The sequence below is a fragment of the Haliotis cracherodii genome, unplaced genomic scaffold (assembly GCF_022045235.1).
Source record: "Haliotis cracherodii isolate W230 unplaced genomic scaffold, xgHalCrac1.p SCAF_8, whole genome shotgun sequence".
NCBI lineage: Eukaryota > Metazoa > Mollusca > Gastropoda > Lepetellida > Haliotidae > Haliotis > Haliotis cracherodii.
Genome location: NW_027266341.1, coordinates 7671405 through 7692044, shown reverse-complemented (window position 1 = coordinate 7692044; position 20640 = coordinate 7671405). Strand labels below are relative to the sequence as shown.

Genomic DNA, 20640 nt, shown 5'->3' with positions numbered 1-20640 from the left:
TGAAGATATACGAATCAAGGCATAAGGGGTACACGGGCGTTTCCCACATTAAGACCCTAAACACGTTTATCTGTTAAAGGCAATTCTAGACAAGTTAAGGCCTGTTGAACATTCCATATGTTGTATGCAGGTGTAGTCAGGAGAATGTCGACAGAATGTGTTTTGTTTGTTTTAAGATAACTGAAGAAACACATATTAAGCAGCGGTTATAACAGTTTAGTCTTGTGTACAAGTAGCCTTATGTAGACTGTTAATAGTTAGGTTTGGAATAGTCGTATTCTGAGTTATACGACTCAGTAACTATGGTGGTTTTTATATCTATAAACCCCAGACCCTCACACGTTTATCCAAATTAACTTTTTTGAAATCCGAAAAAACACCTTTACCATATTTCCTGGGCCCTGTTCCCAAAACGATGTTAGCACCAGGGTGATCGTAAAACTGTGCACGTAAAAGTACTTGTTTGTGATGGTAAATATACCTTATTTACATGTATATGTCATATTTACAACAATTTGTTATGCTTGTACATAGGATATTAACAAACGTTGTCAAGCAGGTAAAGGTACACATATATTACTCAAAGTTTCCTAAGGATCACGATTTGATTATATCAAAATCTTATCCAACAAATGAAGATTGAAATATCCCGGTAAACAATGATTGAATAACCCATATATATAGGACCTCAATTTCAAGATGAACGGACAGAAGCATGCAGTCATGCGATCGATGTGCACGAGGTGCTTGAAACACTAAGTTTGGATGTATCGTGACAGAATCGTTGCAAATCATTATCGGAGAGCACAACAATATCTGCTTCTGGCGATTGCAACAACTTAATGCAGCGACAGCGTTCCACCACACAGCTGAAAGACAGGCTTCTGCTCATTGCAGAAAGACGTCATCTCTTCGTGACTGCCACCACACTCAGCAATGACCTGCGGAACGCAAGTGGCGTTAACGTTTCTACACAGGCAGTGTGTAATCGTCTCCGTGGGGCTGCATTCGCATCCCACTGACCCCAACTCACAGGCAAGCGCGTCTGTATTATGGAATAGGCTGAAGACAAGGACTGGGCTCCAGTAATTTTCACTAATGAGTCGAAATACTGTCGCGACTTCATAGATCCACTGGAGTGGTGTTGACATGAAGAAAGATTTCAGGATGCCAACGTCGCCGAACATGATGTTATGGAGGGGAGCTCAATCATGATTTCGGGTGGAGGATCATTCCAGATGGAAGAATCTTCATATCCTACAGCGGAGCACGTAGACAGTAACGCACGACAACATCATGTCTGGCTCGTTGATGCCTACTTAGAGCAGGAGACCATTGTCTGCATGGAGTGGTCAGTTCAGTCATCAGATCTCAACCCAATAAAACATATGCATGTTGAAAGACCTGCAGATCGCCCTTTCACGATACTCTGTATTTCCGGCAACTCTACAGGAACCCGGCATATTCTCTTACTGAAGAGTGGAACAATCTTCCCTTGGCAACTATCCCGGAGCACGAGACGACAGTACCAGGCTGTGATCACTTCACGTGGATCACATACGGGTTACAGAGAGTTAAACCTGTGTACAATAAATTTGTTTTCGTGATTTATTTTACGTTGTTTCAGATTTGGTCAGATACTTTCATTTCGACGGGTGATCTGACTGATTATTTGGTGACATTTTGTTTGTTGGCATTGTGTGACCGGGACAGCGGTCTTTTGTTCATTAAACATGTTCCTAGCAATACAGTCTTTGGCTAATTCAACAGATGCAATCAATTTGACGTATTACCTTTTAAAGTGGTGAGCAAACGTTTACAGTCCTTCGGGTGATCATGAAGTGTAGGCAAACTGAAGATCATCTAAGACAATACTGGAGACATTTTAATTGATGCTTCTGATTTCATATTCCCCATGCTTTTATGTTACATTTTGTTATAAGATTGCATGTATGTTCGGCATGTATGTTATTTATTTTTCAGATATTTACCATTCCTGAATATCTCCAGAAACGGTTTGGTGGCAATAGATTACGACCCTATCTGAGCGTCTTAGCGCTGATTCTGTATGTCATAACCAAGTGTTCGGTAAGTCAGCTTCCGTCAATGAAATCCTGCATCTTGTTGATAATAAGCAGGATAACCATCAAACCTTGCATTCCATAGATTCCCTGTGGAGTAACCCAATGGTTAAAACGTTCGCTCGTCACACTTAAGACCACGTTTGATTCTCATCATGGGTACAATCCGAGAAGCGTATTTCTGCCCACTCACTCACATTTAGCCTTTACTGTTTATATGGCAGGATGTGATGTTAAATTTGGGACCCGTGAGGATCAGGGCTAGAACTGGTCCATGCTTGTCGTAAGAAGCGACTAACGGGATAGGTTGGTCAGGTTCGCTGACTTGGTTGGTGCATGTATCCCAATAATCACTGGATTGTCAGGTCAAGAGACAATTATTTACAGACTGCCGTCGTTTAGCTGGAATATTGCTAAGTGCGGCGTTAAACAAAAAACAAATGTAAAATGTACGTATAAAATTAGGGTTTGTCTTTACGTGTGTTTGAGACAAGAGCCACCAGGGAGACAGGATACCCTCACCTTTTCGCAAACACCTTGAATCACCTGATAGTGGCTCATAAACACATTCTAATGATCGAGTCATGATCGTACCATGGATTCTGCTTTGAGCAAATATTTCTTATGATTATGGACCGGGATTTGTCGCTTTTTATTAAAGATCAAATATGTTTTGGTATTTGTGAGGATAACCATCTATAGCCAGATAGTACCACGGAATATATACACGATATTTTTGTATTAATTATAGATTCCTGATTGAACTTCAACTAATTAATCTTTTGTCAAATTAATTGAACAGTGTGATTGTTTCATTCAGATGAGACTGGCTTTACCGCTCGCGGACAAGTTTAATAGTTACTCTTTTAATATCCAAGTACCCGAAGGACAAAATATTAAAAGGGCCATAATTGACCAACGCTCTGCATAATTTAAGAAATGAGCAACACTTTTTAGAAATGTTAGGACAAGTTATCACAGGGCAATCAATGCAACTTTGAATATGTATGCACGCTGTCGAAATCAAATGAGAATTCTTTTTCACGAATAGAAGCGCCCCTTTTCGCCATGTGTAAACATGTTTGCTGATTGAAATAGAGAGACGTGACGCATGCATGACACCTGGATACTGACTCAGCTGAAAGTTAAACATTGCATACTAAAGTAGATGTAGACACAAGCTGGATCATCAGAAATGGTCATGGTCAGTCCACACCAGATAGTGCATCCGTTTCGAGACAGATATAGCTAGGGTCAAATGTGCAATTTGTGATAAAAACATGAACTTGGTATAGTTGTATGTAATGCCTTTCTAAATATTGCTGGATATTGGGGCCGCCCCAAAAATATGCAATATGGCCGCCAAATACGTTCAGGCCTCCGTAGATGAATGAAAATATAGCATACTCTGGAGAACATGACCCACAACCTTAATATATAATGAACAATGAACATTTTGGAATGTATTTACCCAACACTACATCTGTAAAGTAAATAACTTTATCACTATAGACTATATATCTTGATTTGGGTAATCTAAAGTGCAAAAAAAGGAAACAAATCTGCATTTCTTTCTTCTTCGGGATATCTTTTAAGACAAACTAACTTAGCTATACCAATATTGTATACCGGTACTCATTTGCTGTGAATACAACGACGACAACAGGCTGTTGTGCTCTATTAACGCGTCACGCATCAATATTCAAGTAATACGTGTATAACAGCGGCCTGTTAATAATGAAGTCTGAGCAAGATACACTACAAAAAACAGTATATTAATAACAAGAGCGACAAGTCCTTTCCATAGTCATACAAATATCTGCCAATGAGCATGTGTTTATGAATCACTATCAAATAGTGATGATACGAGGTGTTAAAAACAAGGAGACATATGGTCACGTAGACGGGAAACGATGACTCACAAAAACAGTATGTGCAATTTGTGCGAAAAACAATTATTTATATTATTCGGCAGTGTTGACCGATAAGCATGATGATCAGATACGTTGTGCTGAAGTGGCCTGCTTTTCTATGGTCGTGGCCTACTCTAGGTCGGGCATTATGTAGGTTGTATAACAGACGAGTACCTGTGTTGAGAGCAATGACAAGGAGGTCACGTACAATGTGTGTGTGATAGGGGTCAACTCCAGAGAAACGTTAATTGCCTTGTCAGTGCTGTGCTTCCAACGTTAACAGAGACAGCACCTAGTGAACAACAGTGGCATACAATCAGGGCACAGTGGCATTGGGATTATTAATTTATAGACAATGCATCAACGAGATAAGTAGAAAGGATGATGTTAATTTGTTTGACATAGGTACTTAAGAATGCAGGTTAGAGACAAACTCGATAATGCCCATATCAAAGACAAACTTCGGGCAGAATACAAATGTAGACTTAAGAAAATCTGAGTTAAGAACAATAAAGTCAGAACCACAAATATTTATGCTGTAGCCGTCCTTTCGTATTCTTATGGTGTTGCTGATTGGACGAAACAAGAAATTCAGGGCATTGACACCCTCACACGAAGAATCATGTCAGACAATAGATCCCATCACCCTCGCTCTTCCCTCAATCGCTTATATTTCCCAGTTATGATGGGAGGACGTGGTTTGATTAACTTGGAGACTCTTCATGATAGAATTGTATTATGCACTTTTGCACACATTTATTTGTCTGATGATCCTCTTGTGAAGCATGTCAAGACTCATGATGAAAACAAGGCATTCCACAGTTTTCTAAAACGAGCCAAGGTCAGTGTGGATTTTGTTGATGGTTTTGTACTGCTGGACGGTGCAGAAAAGAGTGTCAACCAAACGAAGTACCATATCAAATCGTCACGGACTTCAGTTTTTCTGAACGACCGCTGCATCGAGTTTACGTGTAGTGTGTTGAGAGGATCAGTAACCCCGCAGAGTCCATTGCATCGATGAAGTCGGCTGACCTGAAAAGATATACAGAAGGCTTTCTGTTTGCTGCTCAGGATCAGTCAGTTTTCACTCGAAACCGTCAATGTGTGAAATACTATGAAATGTAGATTATGAAATGAATTTAATGGGACCTATCCAACACATTGTCACTGGATGCCCAGCTCTGGCACAGACACAGTATCTAAAGCGACATGATGGAGAGGCTCGATCCCTTTATTACCATCTTCGCCATGCTTGTGGTTTTGACACAGAGGTCCATCCATGGTACGAACCAGAATATGTTAAGGGTGTCATAGAAAATGATAAATACATAATTCTTTGGAATAGGCCCGCCCAAGCCTTAGAGCTATCTAGGCCAACAAACCTGATCTTCTCCATTTAGATCATTGAATTTTCTGTCCCTTTTGACACTTATGTGATTTACAAGATTCAGGAAAAACATGGCAAATGTGCGGACCTTGCTTACGAAATATCATGCTTGCATCCGAAGTACCAGGATGTCCGACTCCCCATTGTTCTTAGTGCCTCAAGTGTGGTACCTCTGTTGACTGACATTGGGAGAGTACCCGGGTTTGCTGCCAGGAATACAGCCTTTCTGACAATCTGTGTAATGCAGATGGCTGCAGTGTTTGAGAGTCTTCACATTCACCAGAAGCGTAGACGGGGCAAGGTCTCTGAGCTGATGATGAGGCCATTTTCTTTTTAATCTGTAAGCACAGGTGGATGGACGGTAGATTGATAGACAGATGAACGAAATAGGAAGACAGGTGGTAGACAGTTGGACTAAATAGGAAGCCAGATGGTAGACAGATTGACTAATAGGAAGACTGGCGTGTGGATGGTAGATCAATAGACGGATGGACTAAATATTAAGACAGATGGAGGGATGGTAGATCGGTAGACAGATGGACTAAATAGGAAGACAGATGGATGGACGGTAGATCGATAGACAGATGGAATAAATAGGAAGACAGGTTGATGGACGGTAGATCGATAGACAGATGGACTAAATAGGAAGACAGATGGAGGGAAGGTAGATCGATAGACAGGTGGACTAAATAGGAAGACAGATGGATGGACGGTAGATCGATAGACAGATGGACTAAATAGGAAGACAGATGGATGGACGGTAGATCGATAGACAGATGGACTAAATAGGAAGACAGGTTGATGGACGGTAGATCGATAGACAGGTGGACTAAATAGGAAGACAGATGGATGGACGGTAGATCGATAGACAGATGGACTAAATAGGAAGACAGATGGATGGACGGTAGATCGATAGACAGATGGACTAAATAGGAAGACAGATTGATGGACGGTAGATCGATAGACAGATGGACTAAATAGGAAGACAGATGGAGGGAAGGTAGATCGATAGACAGGTGGACTAAATAGGCAGACATATTGCTGGACGGTAGATCGATAGACGGATTGACTAAATAGGAAGACGGCTTTGTGGATGGTAGATTAAATAGGAATAGAGATAGAAGGACGGCTTATCGGTAGACAGGTAGGCTAAATAGGAAGACAGATGGTAGACAGGTGTACAAAATTGGACAGTCGGTCGATCGTAAGAAGACTTGACAATTTTTTTAGGGGACAAAGATGTTCAAATCAATTTTTTCTACCCTTGTTATAAAGCTAAAGACGACATTTTATCAGGTAGGTCTACTATGATGATTAAGGTTTTAACATTATAAAATAATGAATTAAATATTCTGCTCCCCTTGGTACAACGTCATTATGACATGATAGGACGATGACGTTTCACGCTATGCCTCTGTCTACAGGTAGACATCTACGCCGGGGCTGTATTCATTCAACAAGCAGCAGGATGGAACATCTATCTGTCCATTGTACCACTGCTGGCCGTGACCGCTCTCTACACAGTTGTCGGTATGCTGTTCACGGAACAATTAGTAAATCTATGCTTAACAGGGGAAAATTCAATGAGTCTTTTAATTAAACAGTATTGAACATTGTAGGATTGTATTGTACGAGATCAATATTTGAGTGGGATTAATCAAAACAACTTAACTTCGCTAACTGTGATAAAGAATGCGTCCGTCTATTGGTTTATCAGTGGGTGACCTCATTCATTTAATCAGTGAGACGTCATAGTATCACGTCACAAGACGCGTTAAAAGTAGTTTACTCCTTAGCATAAATGTGATTTGAAATGGCTATGCTTGCTCTATATTGTAAGAAAAGGTATGTCACTTCTGGATAAAGAGAATTACAACTGTGACTTATCTGACAGCGTAGATACTCCTGGTAGGACCTGTCCCTGTAAATATGTATTGAGACTGCGTGACTGCTTGTCCACAGGGCGGTCCGTTGCTTGTTTTTTAAGTTGATAGGTTCTGAGACTCACATACATGTAGAAGGAATTGAGCAATAATGAAATGTATTGCTGTGGACATCACACGATTCCATAGAGGAATGGGCAGAAAAAAACTTGAGTCATTTGCGGAATCATTGTTTCTCTGCGTCAGCTTAAATAGGTTTGAGACCTATTGAGGCCTATGATAAATGCAATAAAATAAGGAATTTGCATCAAAGGGGCTAAACACCAATAACCATCCCTGAAGATATGCGTAAAACATTTGGGAAGGACTTCCTATGCCACCGTAGATGGGCAGTAGAGTTTAAGTGTGTCAGGGAGAGCCATGAAGACGACCCCGTCCTGGGCGGCCTCCACGTCAGCAACACCAGGAATGATCCAGATAATCCATGCTATGGTAAGGATCGACCGGCGTAATGACCCGGAGAGAGTACATTCCGTTATCACAGAAACGTTGACGGTGAAGAAACTCGTTGGGTTCCAAAGCTTCTGGACACCTCCGTGATCCAGTTGTAGAGCGTCCGCATGGAGAGCGGAAGGTCGGGGCTTCGATCCCCGGTCGCTTCATACCAAAAGGCGTTAAAAGATGGTACTTGTTGCTACACTGTCTGGCGCTTGGCATTAGGGAACTAAAACAAGGAGTGGTCGGCTCGGAGTCAGTATTCATGTTAAACTGCGATAAGGTACCTCATGATCAATGGGCTGTTCCAGACATGTACAATCAGACACACACATCCGTAAATGCACTTTACAAGTGCAATAATCTGGAACGCGATGTTCAACCCCATTTCACCTCACCTCACCTCCCCTCAACTCACCTCACCTTCAAAGCTTCGGACATCTGATAAAAACACACCAGGATAATCTAGCTCTGTCTGGAGCTGAAACAGAAAGGTTCTTGCATCGGTTTGTGAATAAGGATGACAGCTGAGTACAAACAACAATCAAGACAATGGAAGCATTTAACATCACCACCACCAAGAAGACAAAGGCAGTCCCAAAAGCTTGACTGGCATCCATGTTCTGGGATGATGTCGATGATGTCATCACGTTGGACTCTCTTCCAAGAGGCCAAACAAACATGCGTCTTCCCCTGCATTCTTTAGGTAACTACGTGAATAAAATAAGATGAAGCTGAGAAAAGGTGTGCTCTTCCATCAGGGCAATGAGTCAGTATTCGAGTGTGGATTTGGACCCCTTCAGCACCCACCTTCATTGCTTGATCAAGCTACGCAAAAATTGCATCTGTTCCCAAGCATGAAGAACGCTTTAGCCAGAATCCATTTCGACACGAACGATGATATCTTAGCAACTGTGGAGAACTTCTTGGACTGCCAAAAGAAGGACTTCTACGAAGCTGGTATAAAAATGGTCCCAACATCGTTGGCAATAGTGTATCAGTGTAGAAGTGGGTGATGGTGAAAAATAAATCATTTTAATGTATTTAGGTTAATTATTTCTATGTGAGGCTCAGAACATACCCATAACCCCTATATGATTCGGATGCTGCTACGTTGATGATGTTGTTGAGACTGCTGGTGCGTTATAGCAGTTTATACAACGTGTCTATTGATCACGTTCGGTAGTAGGGCAGCGGGGAAGCAGTGTGGTTAAATGGTGAAAGCGTTTGTCTAGTTACGCGGAAGACCCGGGTTCGATTCCTCACATTAGTGCAATGTGTGGAGCCTTTTTCTGGTGCCCCCACCCAACTCCCTACCCTGACACCCCTGAAATGCTGTTAAAACGGCGTACAACCATACTGTCTCAGTCAACATCTTCAGTAGTCGTTGAAGCACCAGAAAAATATCACATATTAATCGCTGTTTGCAGCACACCACTTTTTCATTCGCTTCTGAAATAGATTCGTTGTTTCTTTGTAGTAAAATTTGGATAAATTAAGTTCGACGTTGCAAACATCGCTTATAACGAAGCAAATAGTTCAAAAGCAGTTCTCTGCATGTAGGTTGGCTTTTATAGGGGCGGATGTTTTTCCTGTGAGAATGTTTTGGGAATTATTTTTATTTTTTTGTTGGTAGGGAAAACAGAGAATGTCATTTGCCTTTTTTACTTGATTCATCCGAAGTTTAGGGCACGTGTTATGATACGCAAACTTATAATTATTACTATAACACCTTGGATAACAACTTGATAATGTCTGAATGGTTATGCATGAATACCACCATCCAATATGTTAACAATGTGTTTCAGGGGGTCTTGCAGCGGTCGTGTTCACGGACACCCTTCAGACTATCGTGATGCTTGTGGGAGCCGTGACACTGGCGATCATGGGTGAGTGTTCTGCTCAACTGTGCAGCTATCCGGGACTTCAGTAACTGCCACGGGAAAGAGATAACACGAGACCGGAAAGCGATAAGAGCAGACATAAAGGCGATAGCACGAGACGAGAACGCGACACCGCTTTTTCGTCTGGTGTTATAACTTTGTTATAGCTTTCTCGTCTCATGTTATAGCTTTCTTGTCTCGAGTTATAGCTTTCTCGTCTCATGTTATGGCTTTGTTACATCTTTCTCGTATCGTGTTATAGCTTTCTCGTCTCATGTTATAGCTTTGTTATATCTTTCTCGTATCGTGTTATAGCTTTCTCGTCTCGTGTTATAGCTTTCTCGTCTCATGTTATAGCTTTGTTATATCTTTCTCGTATCGTGTTATAGCTTTCTCGTCTCCTGTTATAGGTTTGTTATAGCTTTCTCGTCTCAAGTTATAACTTTTTCGTCTCGTGTTATGGCTGTGTGATATCTTTCTCGTATGGTGTTATAGCTTTCTCGTCTCGTGGTATAACTTTATCACGGCCACCATAGAAAGGCATGTGTCATGTGTCACGAGACTTGATCCGACTTTGATCAGCATGTTTTGGAACAATTGGTTCAAATTGCACTGTACTTTTTTACAGCGATGTAAGATGTGTGAAGAAAGGTGCAAGATGTTTCTAGAATTGCTCAGCGCTGCGTGAGATGATTCTCTCATGGTGCTTCTCTGTTAATGTGGCAAATGCCAATTTCGAGATGAAGGTACAAAATCCAATATTCGAGTTTACCTATGAATTGGTATCTCGAATTCGATGTAAGCGAGCAAATGTGATGTATTTATATTGTGGGGCTACCGGGACCTGAGAATAGGTTCGCGATAACGGGGTTAGACTCTCACTGTATGTATGTAGGTGACTTAAAAACAGAACAATAAATATAAAAATAATATAACAAAGAATATCTATATCATACAAGTGGATATAGAAGAGCCGTTGTCAACATACATTCACTGTTGATGTTGTATTTAATGTTGATAGTTGATATGCCATTATTTATTTAATACCATTAAACCCATTGTGTTGGCCATTCAGCTTTAACCATTTATAATATCCCTCATCCTAATCATCGCTTTATATATGTCTTGTTTATACTTGTTTGGTTAGACCCGTGAAGATCCGGGGTAAATAGGTCTTCAGCAACCCACGCTTGCCGTAAAAGGCAACTATGCTTGTAGTAGGTGGTGGCTAACGGGATCGGGTGGTCAGGCTTGCTGACTTTGTTGATGCATGTCATCGTATCGCAATTGCGTGGATCGATGCTCATGGTGTCAGTCAATGGTTTGTCTGGTCCAGACTCGATTATTAACAGATATATTTTCATATTGCTTCAATATTGCAGAGTGCGGCGTTAAACAACGTCACTGTTTGTTCCACACGTTTGTGTAGGCTCTGAACATTGTCGTAGGCATTCTTACATCCTGTTCAAAATACTGAATTTCAGCTTTCGTCCAAGTGGGAGGGATGGACGGACTCTACACCAAATACTTCTTTGCCATACCTGAGACCAATGTGACGAGGAACAACACATGCGGGATGCCTCGCCATGACGCCTTTCACATCTTCCGCGATCCCGTCACCGCCGACCTGCCCTGGCCAGGGATCATCATCAGGTCCACTGTGGCGTCGCTGTGGGCGTGGTGTGCTGACCAGGTGAGAATTTCACCTCCTTACATATATAGTTGTCTGCCTTTGAATTAATACATGTTTGTATTCTTATATCATGCTTATATGCATTATATTATGAACACTATATTGTTTCTGCAATCCTGAAAATGTTGTTGGCAAAAACATACTTGTGAATGAAAGACATATACATATAAACATCCATTTTGTGGCGAGATTCAGCACAAATGTGTGTGTAAATAAACATCCATATTGTGTGTGTGTGTGTGTGTGTGTGTGTGTGTGTGTGTGTGTGTGTGTGTGTGTGTGTGTGTGTGTGTGTGTGTCTGTGTGTGTGTGTGGTGTGCTATGCTATGCTATGCTATGCTATGCTATGCTATGCTATTTTAGTTAAGTTTTTTTATTAAGCTGTTATCTTTTTCAGGTTTTAGTCCAGAGAGCCCTTGCTGCCAAAAATATGGCTCACGCCAAGGGCGCCACAGTGTTGGCTGGGTACCTCAAGATCCTACCACTGTTCCTGATCATCCTCCCTGGCATGATCAGCAGGGTCCTCTATACATGTAAGCGTCCGTGTTCTCCTCCTCCGCTACAGGGGCGGTTGGGTAGCCTTGTGGTTAAAGCGTTCGCTCGTCACGCCGAAGACCCGGGTTCGATTCCGACATGGGTACCATGTGCCAAGCCCATTTCTGGTGTCCCCCGCCGTGATATTGCTGGAATATTGCTAAAAGCGGCGTAAAACCATATTCAGTCAGGTAGTCCTCTGCAACAGGGGCGGTCGGGTAGCTGTTAAAGCGTTCATGCGTCACGCCGAAAAGCACGGTTCGATTCCCCACTTGGGTACAATATAAGTTGTCAACCGATTTCGACGGCTATATAGTGTGGTGTATCCTGTGGGTGAGCCTATGTACCCCGAGCGGTCAGGCTCACACACTAGGTACATCACAATATATGCCCCAATGGATCATAAGTACCTCACCGACATTCATTCTTCCAGAAACAGAATACATGTCCGAAATTTCACCGAGAAAAACGCTTTGATTCAGCCATTTTGACAGCTACCAGACGACGCAAATTGAATTACTTCCCTTTACTCAATGCATTCGGATAATCATCGTTTCTTTTCAGCGAGATAATCAAGTTACCTAAGGTGTGTTTCGATTGTATTCTCAGCCGGATATATGAGCTGGGTACATGAGCGAGTTACATAGAAAAGAATTGCCTGCTCCTTAACCAATCAGAAGCTAGTATAGGTAGGTGTAGGTGCTTCAGAATAGGTCGTTAATACCGCTTACAGCGCACAGAGATTCGCGATCAGCCCGAAGAGAGGTCGGTATCGTTAGGAGCATAGAGCTGATGGTTTAGACAGTTCAGTACAAATACACAATTCAGACGTCTTGCACACGTCTTGGTGCATGGTATGGGATCATAGCACTCTAAGCCGTGACAGACCGGGTATAAAAGACATTATAAACCGCGGTTTGTCTTACGCTGATTGACAGTAATGTGACCTACAACGCCATGTACTATTATTGATGCAATAAAACATTCGTTTAAGTATAACTCTTTCTATGATTTGGGGCGGTCGGGTAGCCTAGTGGTTAAAGCGTTCGCTCGTCACGCCGAAGACCCGGGTTCGATTGTGAAGCCCATTTCTGGTGTCCCCCGCCGTGATATTGCTGGAATATTGCTAAAAGCGGCGTAAAACCATACTCACTCACTCACTCACTCACTCACTCACTTTCTATGATTTGACGCTTTCAGCTGAAGTGGCCTGCTCGGACCCCGCCACGTGTTTAGAGGTGTGTGGCAACGAGGCGGGATGCTCCAACATCGCCTACCCCAAGCTCATCCTCACCCTGGCACCCATTGGTGAGCTTCCCAGACAGTTTAGGCACCGGCCATATTCTTGTGGAGATTGGGGCTTCGACCTTTGAAAGAATATGTCAGTGTTTCAATACATTCAATTTTCTTTGAAGAAGGAGCCAGAACGCCATATCTTTTAACATCCAGCATGTTCAGTGTATTATCAATATTTTTGTTTATTTTTTATAAGAATATCCAACGGTTGGCCCCTTATTCAGTATTCCTGAATACTGGATGGGTAAAAATCAATATTTCACAGAGAGTGCGGGTTATCTTTTGGCAAACATGCTTACCTCTACAGGATCTAACCACGTAAGTTCTATCAGTTATGTTTCAGCCAAAAAAGCTGATGATAAACAGGTAACGTTGTTGTTTCGTATTCTTTCCAACTAAAGACGGAGGGTATTTATTTCCAGGGCTTCACCTTCTTTGATCTTCGATATATATTTACTGAATATACAGATATATTACAAAAATATTCAGAAAATAGTACGGTTGTCCTAATCAACCGAATAGTGTAACTATTTCTGCACTTGCACGATTCGTCTTCGTCAACCTTTCATTGTAACAAGTAATATCTCAAATTTACAGTATGATTTGAGTAAGTTTGACTTTTGGGATAGGCCACCCCTAGAGCCAATCAGCATGGCACTACCGTTTATAACTGTAAAAGTAGATGGTTTAAAAAGGGTGTGTTTACTGCAGGACTCCGTGGCTTGATGATGGCGGTGATGTTAGCGGCGTTGATGAGTTCGCTGACGTCGGTGTTCAACAGCGCAGGCACAGTGTTCACCATGGATCTATGGAGAAAAGCGAGGCCAGCCGCTACAGAACGGGAGCTTCTCATCGTCGGCAGGTAAGGCCATGTAGAGTGAGTGAGTGAGTTTGCTTTTACGCCGCTTTTAGCAATATTCCAGCAATATCACGGCGAGGGACACCAGAAATGGGCTTCATACATTGTACCCATGTCGGGAATCGAACCCGGGTCTTTGGCGTGACGAGCGAACGCTTTAACTACAAGGCTACCCAACCGACCCAAAGTCATGTGGAAAGATCTCGTGTTTCCATTGATGGATCGTAGGCCATCGGCCCAACGCTGACTTTTCTTTTTGCATTTTAATATTTTTCTACCTGCTAGATGTGGTTTCTGTTCCGTATTTCTTCAGCACTTTTCCACAACGCAGTTGTACTTTTTACATATCCCGGACGAGCAGCAATGCCGTTCCTGATCGTACCTTGAGAAAAATGATTCATTTCTTAGATGCCTCATAAATATTATCTCCATTTCCTTCTATTGTTTTCATTTTGTTTTACTGAGAATTGAGGTAAATTGTGGTTGGGAAATGAAAAATAAAATTTAAATTAATATTCGACTTACCGACCAGTGAATGGACGTTGTTTTATATGATATATCTTTGCACCTTCCTGTATGTCTTTAGACATCTTCCCGAGGCAAGGGAGTTAACTGTCTTTAAAAGTCCAGTTTCCACCCTTGCCGAACTAGGCTGAAATTGAAGTTATAGTTTGGCAGGACTAACGAGTCTATGCATAGTCCAGTCAAAATCGCGTAACGAAATCAAGGTGCTCACGTGATATGATGCACTCTGCGAAATAAGACCCATTTTATTACAATAAATATCTTGATTATCGATCAGATCGTCTTGACTGGGCGCCGCCATTTTATTTGAAGCAAATGAAAGTGATATGAGAGGTGGAATCTGATTGGTCAATAGAAGGGACTTGACTCGGTAATATACACTGTTGGCGCTACGGTCGAGCCCAGAAATTCCAGCCTAGTTCGACAAGGGTGGAAACTGGACTTTTACAGTCAGTTAACCCCCTTGCCTCGAGAAGATGATCTTAAGATAACAATATCAAAATACAGTGTACCATTGTAATAAATGATTAATAGAGATCAAGAAAATTTTATTTTGAAATCGGTAAATAATTAGTCATATCACATAATTGATTTCACAAATTCTAATTTCACTTTCACTGCTTGTTGTTTAACGCCGCACTCAACAATATTCCAGCTCTATGACGGCGGTCTGTGAATAATCGAGTCTGGACCAGAGAATCCCGTGATCGATCCACTCAACTGGGATACGATGACATGCATACGCCGAGTCAACGAGCCTGACCACCCGACCCCGTTGGTCGCCTCTTACGACAATCATAATCGCCTTTCATGGCAAGCATGAGTTGACCTGTTGAGCATGACCTATTGCACCTGTGTGAGCATACAGCTCACCAAAGGTGTTGGGTAACGAGAACAACGCATCTGTACACAAGTCGGTTGTCACCTTAGCTGCAATGCATGATTGTGGATTTGAAGTCATTATTTCTTAGAAAGGCGTAAAACCCAACTCACTTCACTTACTCACTTACAACATCTTCACTATTGCAGGGCATTTATTTTGGTGCTTGTTGCTGTGAGTCTGGCCTGGATTCCACTGATTATGTCTTCCCAGGAAGGGCAACTCTTCCTCTACATCCAGGCTGTCAATGGCTACATTGCGCCACCTATCTGCGCCCTCTTCATCCTCGCTATATTTGTACCCAGAATTAATGAAAAGGCCAGTACATTATCAATACTATTTTGTGAATATGTAATTATAGAATGTTTACAAAGTAATGTATCTCGACCTTGGTGTGCTATTAACATCGATTCTTGTGGAGTTGTATTGGGAAACTCTGCCCGAGTGTCTTTGATATCAAATATATCAACACGATTCGATAAAAGTTAAAACGCTGAAGCTCGTCGAGAAGTGATAATGTACTCACCGCCAAAAGAATTCTAACCATAGACACATACATAGAGGTGTGTACGTTAAACATATATGTTTCCAATGAGTACCAAATATTCAGGCAAGTTTTAACGTTACCACAGCGTGACTTTATTTGTATTACACTTTGCTGCTCGTGATTTCCGGACTTAACAGGCTAATCCTACAAAAGACAAATGGTGTATCCCGAGTCATGGATCAATAACGTCACATGTGATGCGTTCATCAGCGTCGGTTCACACAACAAACCAGTATGTTCGTGTGTACATCAAACCAATCTAATTATACCCCTCGAATATGAGTAATTCTTCATATATTAACCGACATATATGGTATTCGAGTTTCTTTTGTCGGTGAGTATATATCTGATGTCAAAAGATACGAGGGTGAGATTCAACTGAAACATTTCCAAACTCATTATTCTAAGAGTTTTTTCATTTCAAAACAGTAATAACTAGTGTCTTGAGTATATAACCAACTTCAGTGGCAGAAATATCAGTGATGCCCTTTGATTGTGATGACATCACAATGGTCTGCAAAGCATTGTGATGTAGTTACTTTAAAGTGATATCGAAGCAAGTTTTGGATGATACAAATAATTTTGTTTTATTCAAAAGGAAAATAGTAAACCGTGATACATATAAAGTTTGGAAATGTCATGTCATAGAAAAATAACAACGCTCAGAAAAACAATACCTGGTGATAGGAGACAGAACGACACGCCTTAAAAGAGGGGTATGAACAACTCAATTACAATCGGGTGTGAACACCATCTGCGTTGATACAGGCGAGGCAGCCGCAGCGCTTTGAAGATATCAGAGGGTGGAAAATATCCTGGGTGATGTTGTTCCAAATGTCAAATGGTTCTGGTCTTGTCGTAGGCGTCGGCTATCTCATCCCAGAGAAACAGCGAGCATGGCACAACAGCAATGTTGTGCTGCCTCAAAATATATGCACAACACGTGCAAAACGTGGGCGGGCATTATCCTGCTGCTACGTGACGTTACGTCCCTGCATTGCACAAGAGGTAGAACCTGATCGCGAAAGATGTCGTCCCGGTAGCGTACGCCACACACATTGCCATTAACAATGAGTTGTGTTTATCCATGAGTGGTGATGCCACCCCTTACCGTAACACTTCCACCCCTAAACTGACGACGACGTTGAGTAACGCAAACGTCGCTAAAACGTTCTCCTGGAAGTCTGTAGACCTTTGCACGATCATCAGAACTGTCCTGAAGAGGCCTGGACTCATCAGTGAACAATATATGACCCAGTCTTGTATTCTGAACCTTCTATTCTTAACCTCAGACGCTGTCTACACCAAGCTAGGCGACCCTAAAGGTGAAGTGAAAGGAACATTGGGCGAGTCGCTGGACGTCGGGGTCCGATGTTGTGCTCCTTCAATCGGTTGTGTACGGGTCTGCCGATAATTGGACTAAACCCAGGAATTGTCCGAGCTGTTAATGTGGCAGTTTGATATCGATTCCGTAAATGCATCAACCGAAAAGGGTTGCCTTGTTTGCGTGGCAAGTCATGAATGTTGCCCTGCTGTAGATAACGTTTCCAAAGAGATGATGTTGTGTTTCGATGAACATTCAAGTGTCCGCGGAGTGAAGCACCAAAACCAAAGAGTATTTTTATGAGCAGTAATTGTGTGCTGTTCACATTAAACAACCACGTGTGTGAGTATCATGCTCCCAATCAAACACGCAAACATCCAAATTGTACGCCGCAAACATGCACGTGCAAATCGTGAATCACGACCGGAATCACGACCGATGTCTGCATGAATATGTATTGAAAGATGCATTATTTAGTTTCAGAAACTGCAGTATAATGAAGCACAGTTACGTTTTTCCGTTGGTATATTCATATTTTGTTTGTAATTGTCCTCAGTACTACATTCCTCGTCATCATAAGCTTATATCATCCCTACTTTTATTAATGTTGTGATATTCAGTTAAGTGAAGCCTTGTCAACTCAAAGTTTTGAATATGTTAAAAAAGTCAGAATTCTTGGGGATTTACCTCGATAAAGCAAATTGGGATAATGTATGTGTTTTGTACATAATAGGGTGCGTTTTGGGGCGTGGCAGTAGGACAAGTTGTTGGGGTCTGTCGCCTCGTCCTGGACTTCGTGTACCCCTCCCCTGGATGCGGCAACGTGGACGACAGGCCCACTGTGGTGTCTAAGGTGCATTTCACTTATTTCTCGGGGATTGTCCTCTGCGTGACCACCATTATTGCCTTTGCCGTGAGCCTCATGACGGAAAAGCCGGACAAGGAACTTGTAAGTAGTCAATCCTGAACCGTACCGTTTCACCGATTATCTCCCTTTGTAAGGGGAGACGGTTCCCATAACTCGATGTATGTTGAATAGCGGACTAAACGTTTTCAAACTGGTTGATGTCAGCAAACTATTGTTATTGCATGTACATAGAAGTCCCAACTGATACTGAGAATAAATGGTCCTCAGTATTCAATGCTTGCTGTCAGAGGGAGATTGGGATGTGTAACCTGGAAGTGTGTCAGCGTATTCATGCTATCAACCACTGGTTGCCCTGGTCCAGTCGCTTACAGACCACTGTGGTAAAATTAGAACATTGTTGACTGCAGCGTCATACATCATTCAGTCACTCACTTCGCATGTCAACTCAACTTGAGTTGTATTCGCAGGGGCAGGTGGTAACTTCGGAACTTCTATTAGAGGAAGAATATTTCAGTGGCATTCTTAAAGTCCTTTGCTTTTCTGTTTGTCAACGAATCCTTTAAGCTTTTTTGCTCAGCAAAGAGGAATACTATCATCCTTGATCTCCTCAGTAGAGATCACCCCTTACTACTCCTTTACATGGATGACCTTGACATTCTTGCCAAAGGAGGTCCACTAAAAATACTCAGATTTTTCTTGTCGAGCCATTTTCTAATGATATTGGCATGTCCTTTGGGCTCTACAAATGCAACATGCTTCATCTGATACGTGGCAAGGTAGAAGAGGGGGGATCAGTCAGTTCACTTGGGGGAATAGTTGTTGACCATCTCGTGGAAGATCACGCCTATACGTCCTTTCCAATTCTTTTGGTGTTTCTGATCGGACGAAACAGGAACTTCTCAGTATTGACACCTCATACGAAGAATCATGTCAGACAATTGATCCCACGACCCTCTCTCTTCCCTCAAGTGCTTATATTTCCCAGTTATAATGGGAGGGAGTGGTTTGTTTAACTTAGAGGCTCCTCATGATAGAATTGTTTAGTGCACTTTTGCACACTTATCTTTGTCTGATGATCCCCTTGTGCAGCATGGGGAGTCGTCACTTTCTCCGAAAAGTTCTGGGTGTGTTCGACTAGGCAGCGCTTCCTGGGAGAAGTCCCATTCGGTGCCTGGGCTGCTGGCAAGGGCCCTGAGCTGATGTTGACCCTGACTGTGCCAGGATTACCCAAACCCTCTTTGCTGCATTTTTTAAATTTCATTGGTACATAACAATAATAAAATAAAAGCTTAAAAAGTTGGTTTTCGGCTGTATATGTATACTATAAAGTAAAGTAGAGTATTCCTTAAAACTGAGAATTTTGGAATTAGTCGTAATTACCCGATGGTATTTTTAGTTAGATCTTTCTTTGTTTCTGTGGGAGTTTTAAATAAAGGGTGTTCACTTACTATAACGAAATTGGGTTAACGTGATTGAATGCTAAGGAGAACAATGTGTGCAATTTGTGTTACCTCGTTTCAATGAATCGCTAAATAATCGATGTGGTATGTTTATTTAATGATATCATGGGCGCAGATAGACCTCTGTAATGTCTACTGAGGTCGATCTTTTCTTGAATTGAATATCAGTTCGTTGTATTCAAATTATGTTTAAAATGACAGGAATTTATATTTTCACGTCCATCGACATTATGGACTGCTTGTACACACTTCCTTATTCGAAACTGCAGCAGTTCATATTCGTGGTATTCGTAAGGACAAATTAAACCATGTACTTATTCTGACTGGTCAAACCGCAAAAGTCTTTTCTGATTGAAACAGCTGATTCGATGGTCGTATTACCGCGGAAGTTATTATTAAAAATGTAGTACTTCTTTTTTACAGTTCTTTTCGGTAGGCGAATGAACCGTAGTGCAGGGGTCAAGGGCATTCATAATTGTTACACTAAAATGACAATCTCATTAAAATCAGACCTTAGTTCTCGCTACCGCTAATCAAAGATCTGAAGACATCCCATTACGGGTCACGTCAGACCGACCTTTCATCCGACCAATGAGAACGTCGCTTACCAGATCATGAAAGTGACAGTCGGAATGTGATTTCTAATCATACAACCTACACGGGGTATTCCGAACGATAGTTACAGGTTTAACGACTGAATCCATACAATCTAAACCATCTATTAGCCATTCCAAAATGTTTTTTGTTTAGGTTTCAAATTTGTAGTCGAGAATTTGTCAAAATATGTTTCGAAGCGTAGTCGCCAATTTTGAATTAGTGCCGTAAAGCACGAGAAAGCTGCCTTCTGATTGGTCATTCGATTGGTCGGTCAAAGTTCGCACAAGGTCGGTCTGACGTGACCCGTAATGGGATGTCCTGAGATCTTTGTTTAGCGGTAGCGAGAACTAAGGTCTGATTTTAATGAGATTGACTAAAATGAAGGCGTAATACCCTTGATGACCGAGGCCGATGG

At 41.9% G+C, this 20640-nt stretch overlaps 1 protein-coding gene across 1 annotated transcript in view; it reads left to right on the top strand.

Annotated features, from left to right (window-relative positions):
- The window catches only part of LOC139449873 (sodium/myo-inositol cotransporter 2-like), a 57267-nt gene that overhangs the window by 32479 nt on the left and 4148 nt on the right, over window positions 1-20640 (top strand). The window contains exons 5-13 of the mRNA XM_071231441.1: window positions 1984-2088; window positions 6806-6911; window positions 9568-9648; window positions 11127-11335; window positions 11733-11868; window positions 13070-13177; window positions 13877-14027; window positions 15579-15747; window positions 18034-18249. Of these exons, the coding sequence (XP_071087542.1) occupies window positions 1984-2088; window positions 6806-6911; window positions 9568-9648; window positions 11127-11335; window positions 11733-11868; window positions 13070-13177; window positions 13877-14027; window positions 15579-15747; window positions 18034-18249 (1281 nt within the window). The remainder of the gene's footprint in view (window positions 1-1983; window positions 2089-6805; window positions 6912-9567; window positions 9649-11126; window positions 11336-11732; window positions 11869-13069; window positions 13178-13876; window positions 14028-15578; window positions 15748-18033; window positions 18250-20640) is intronic.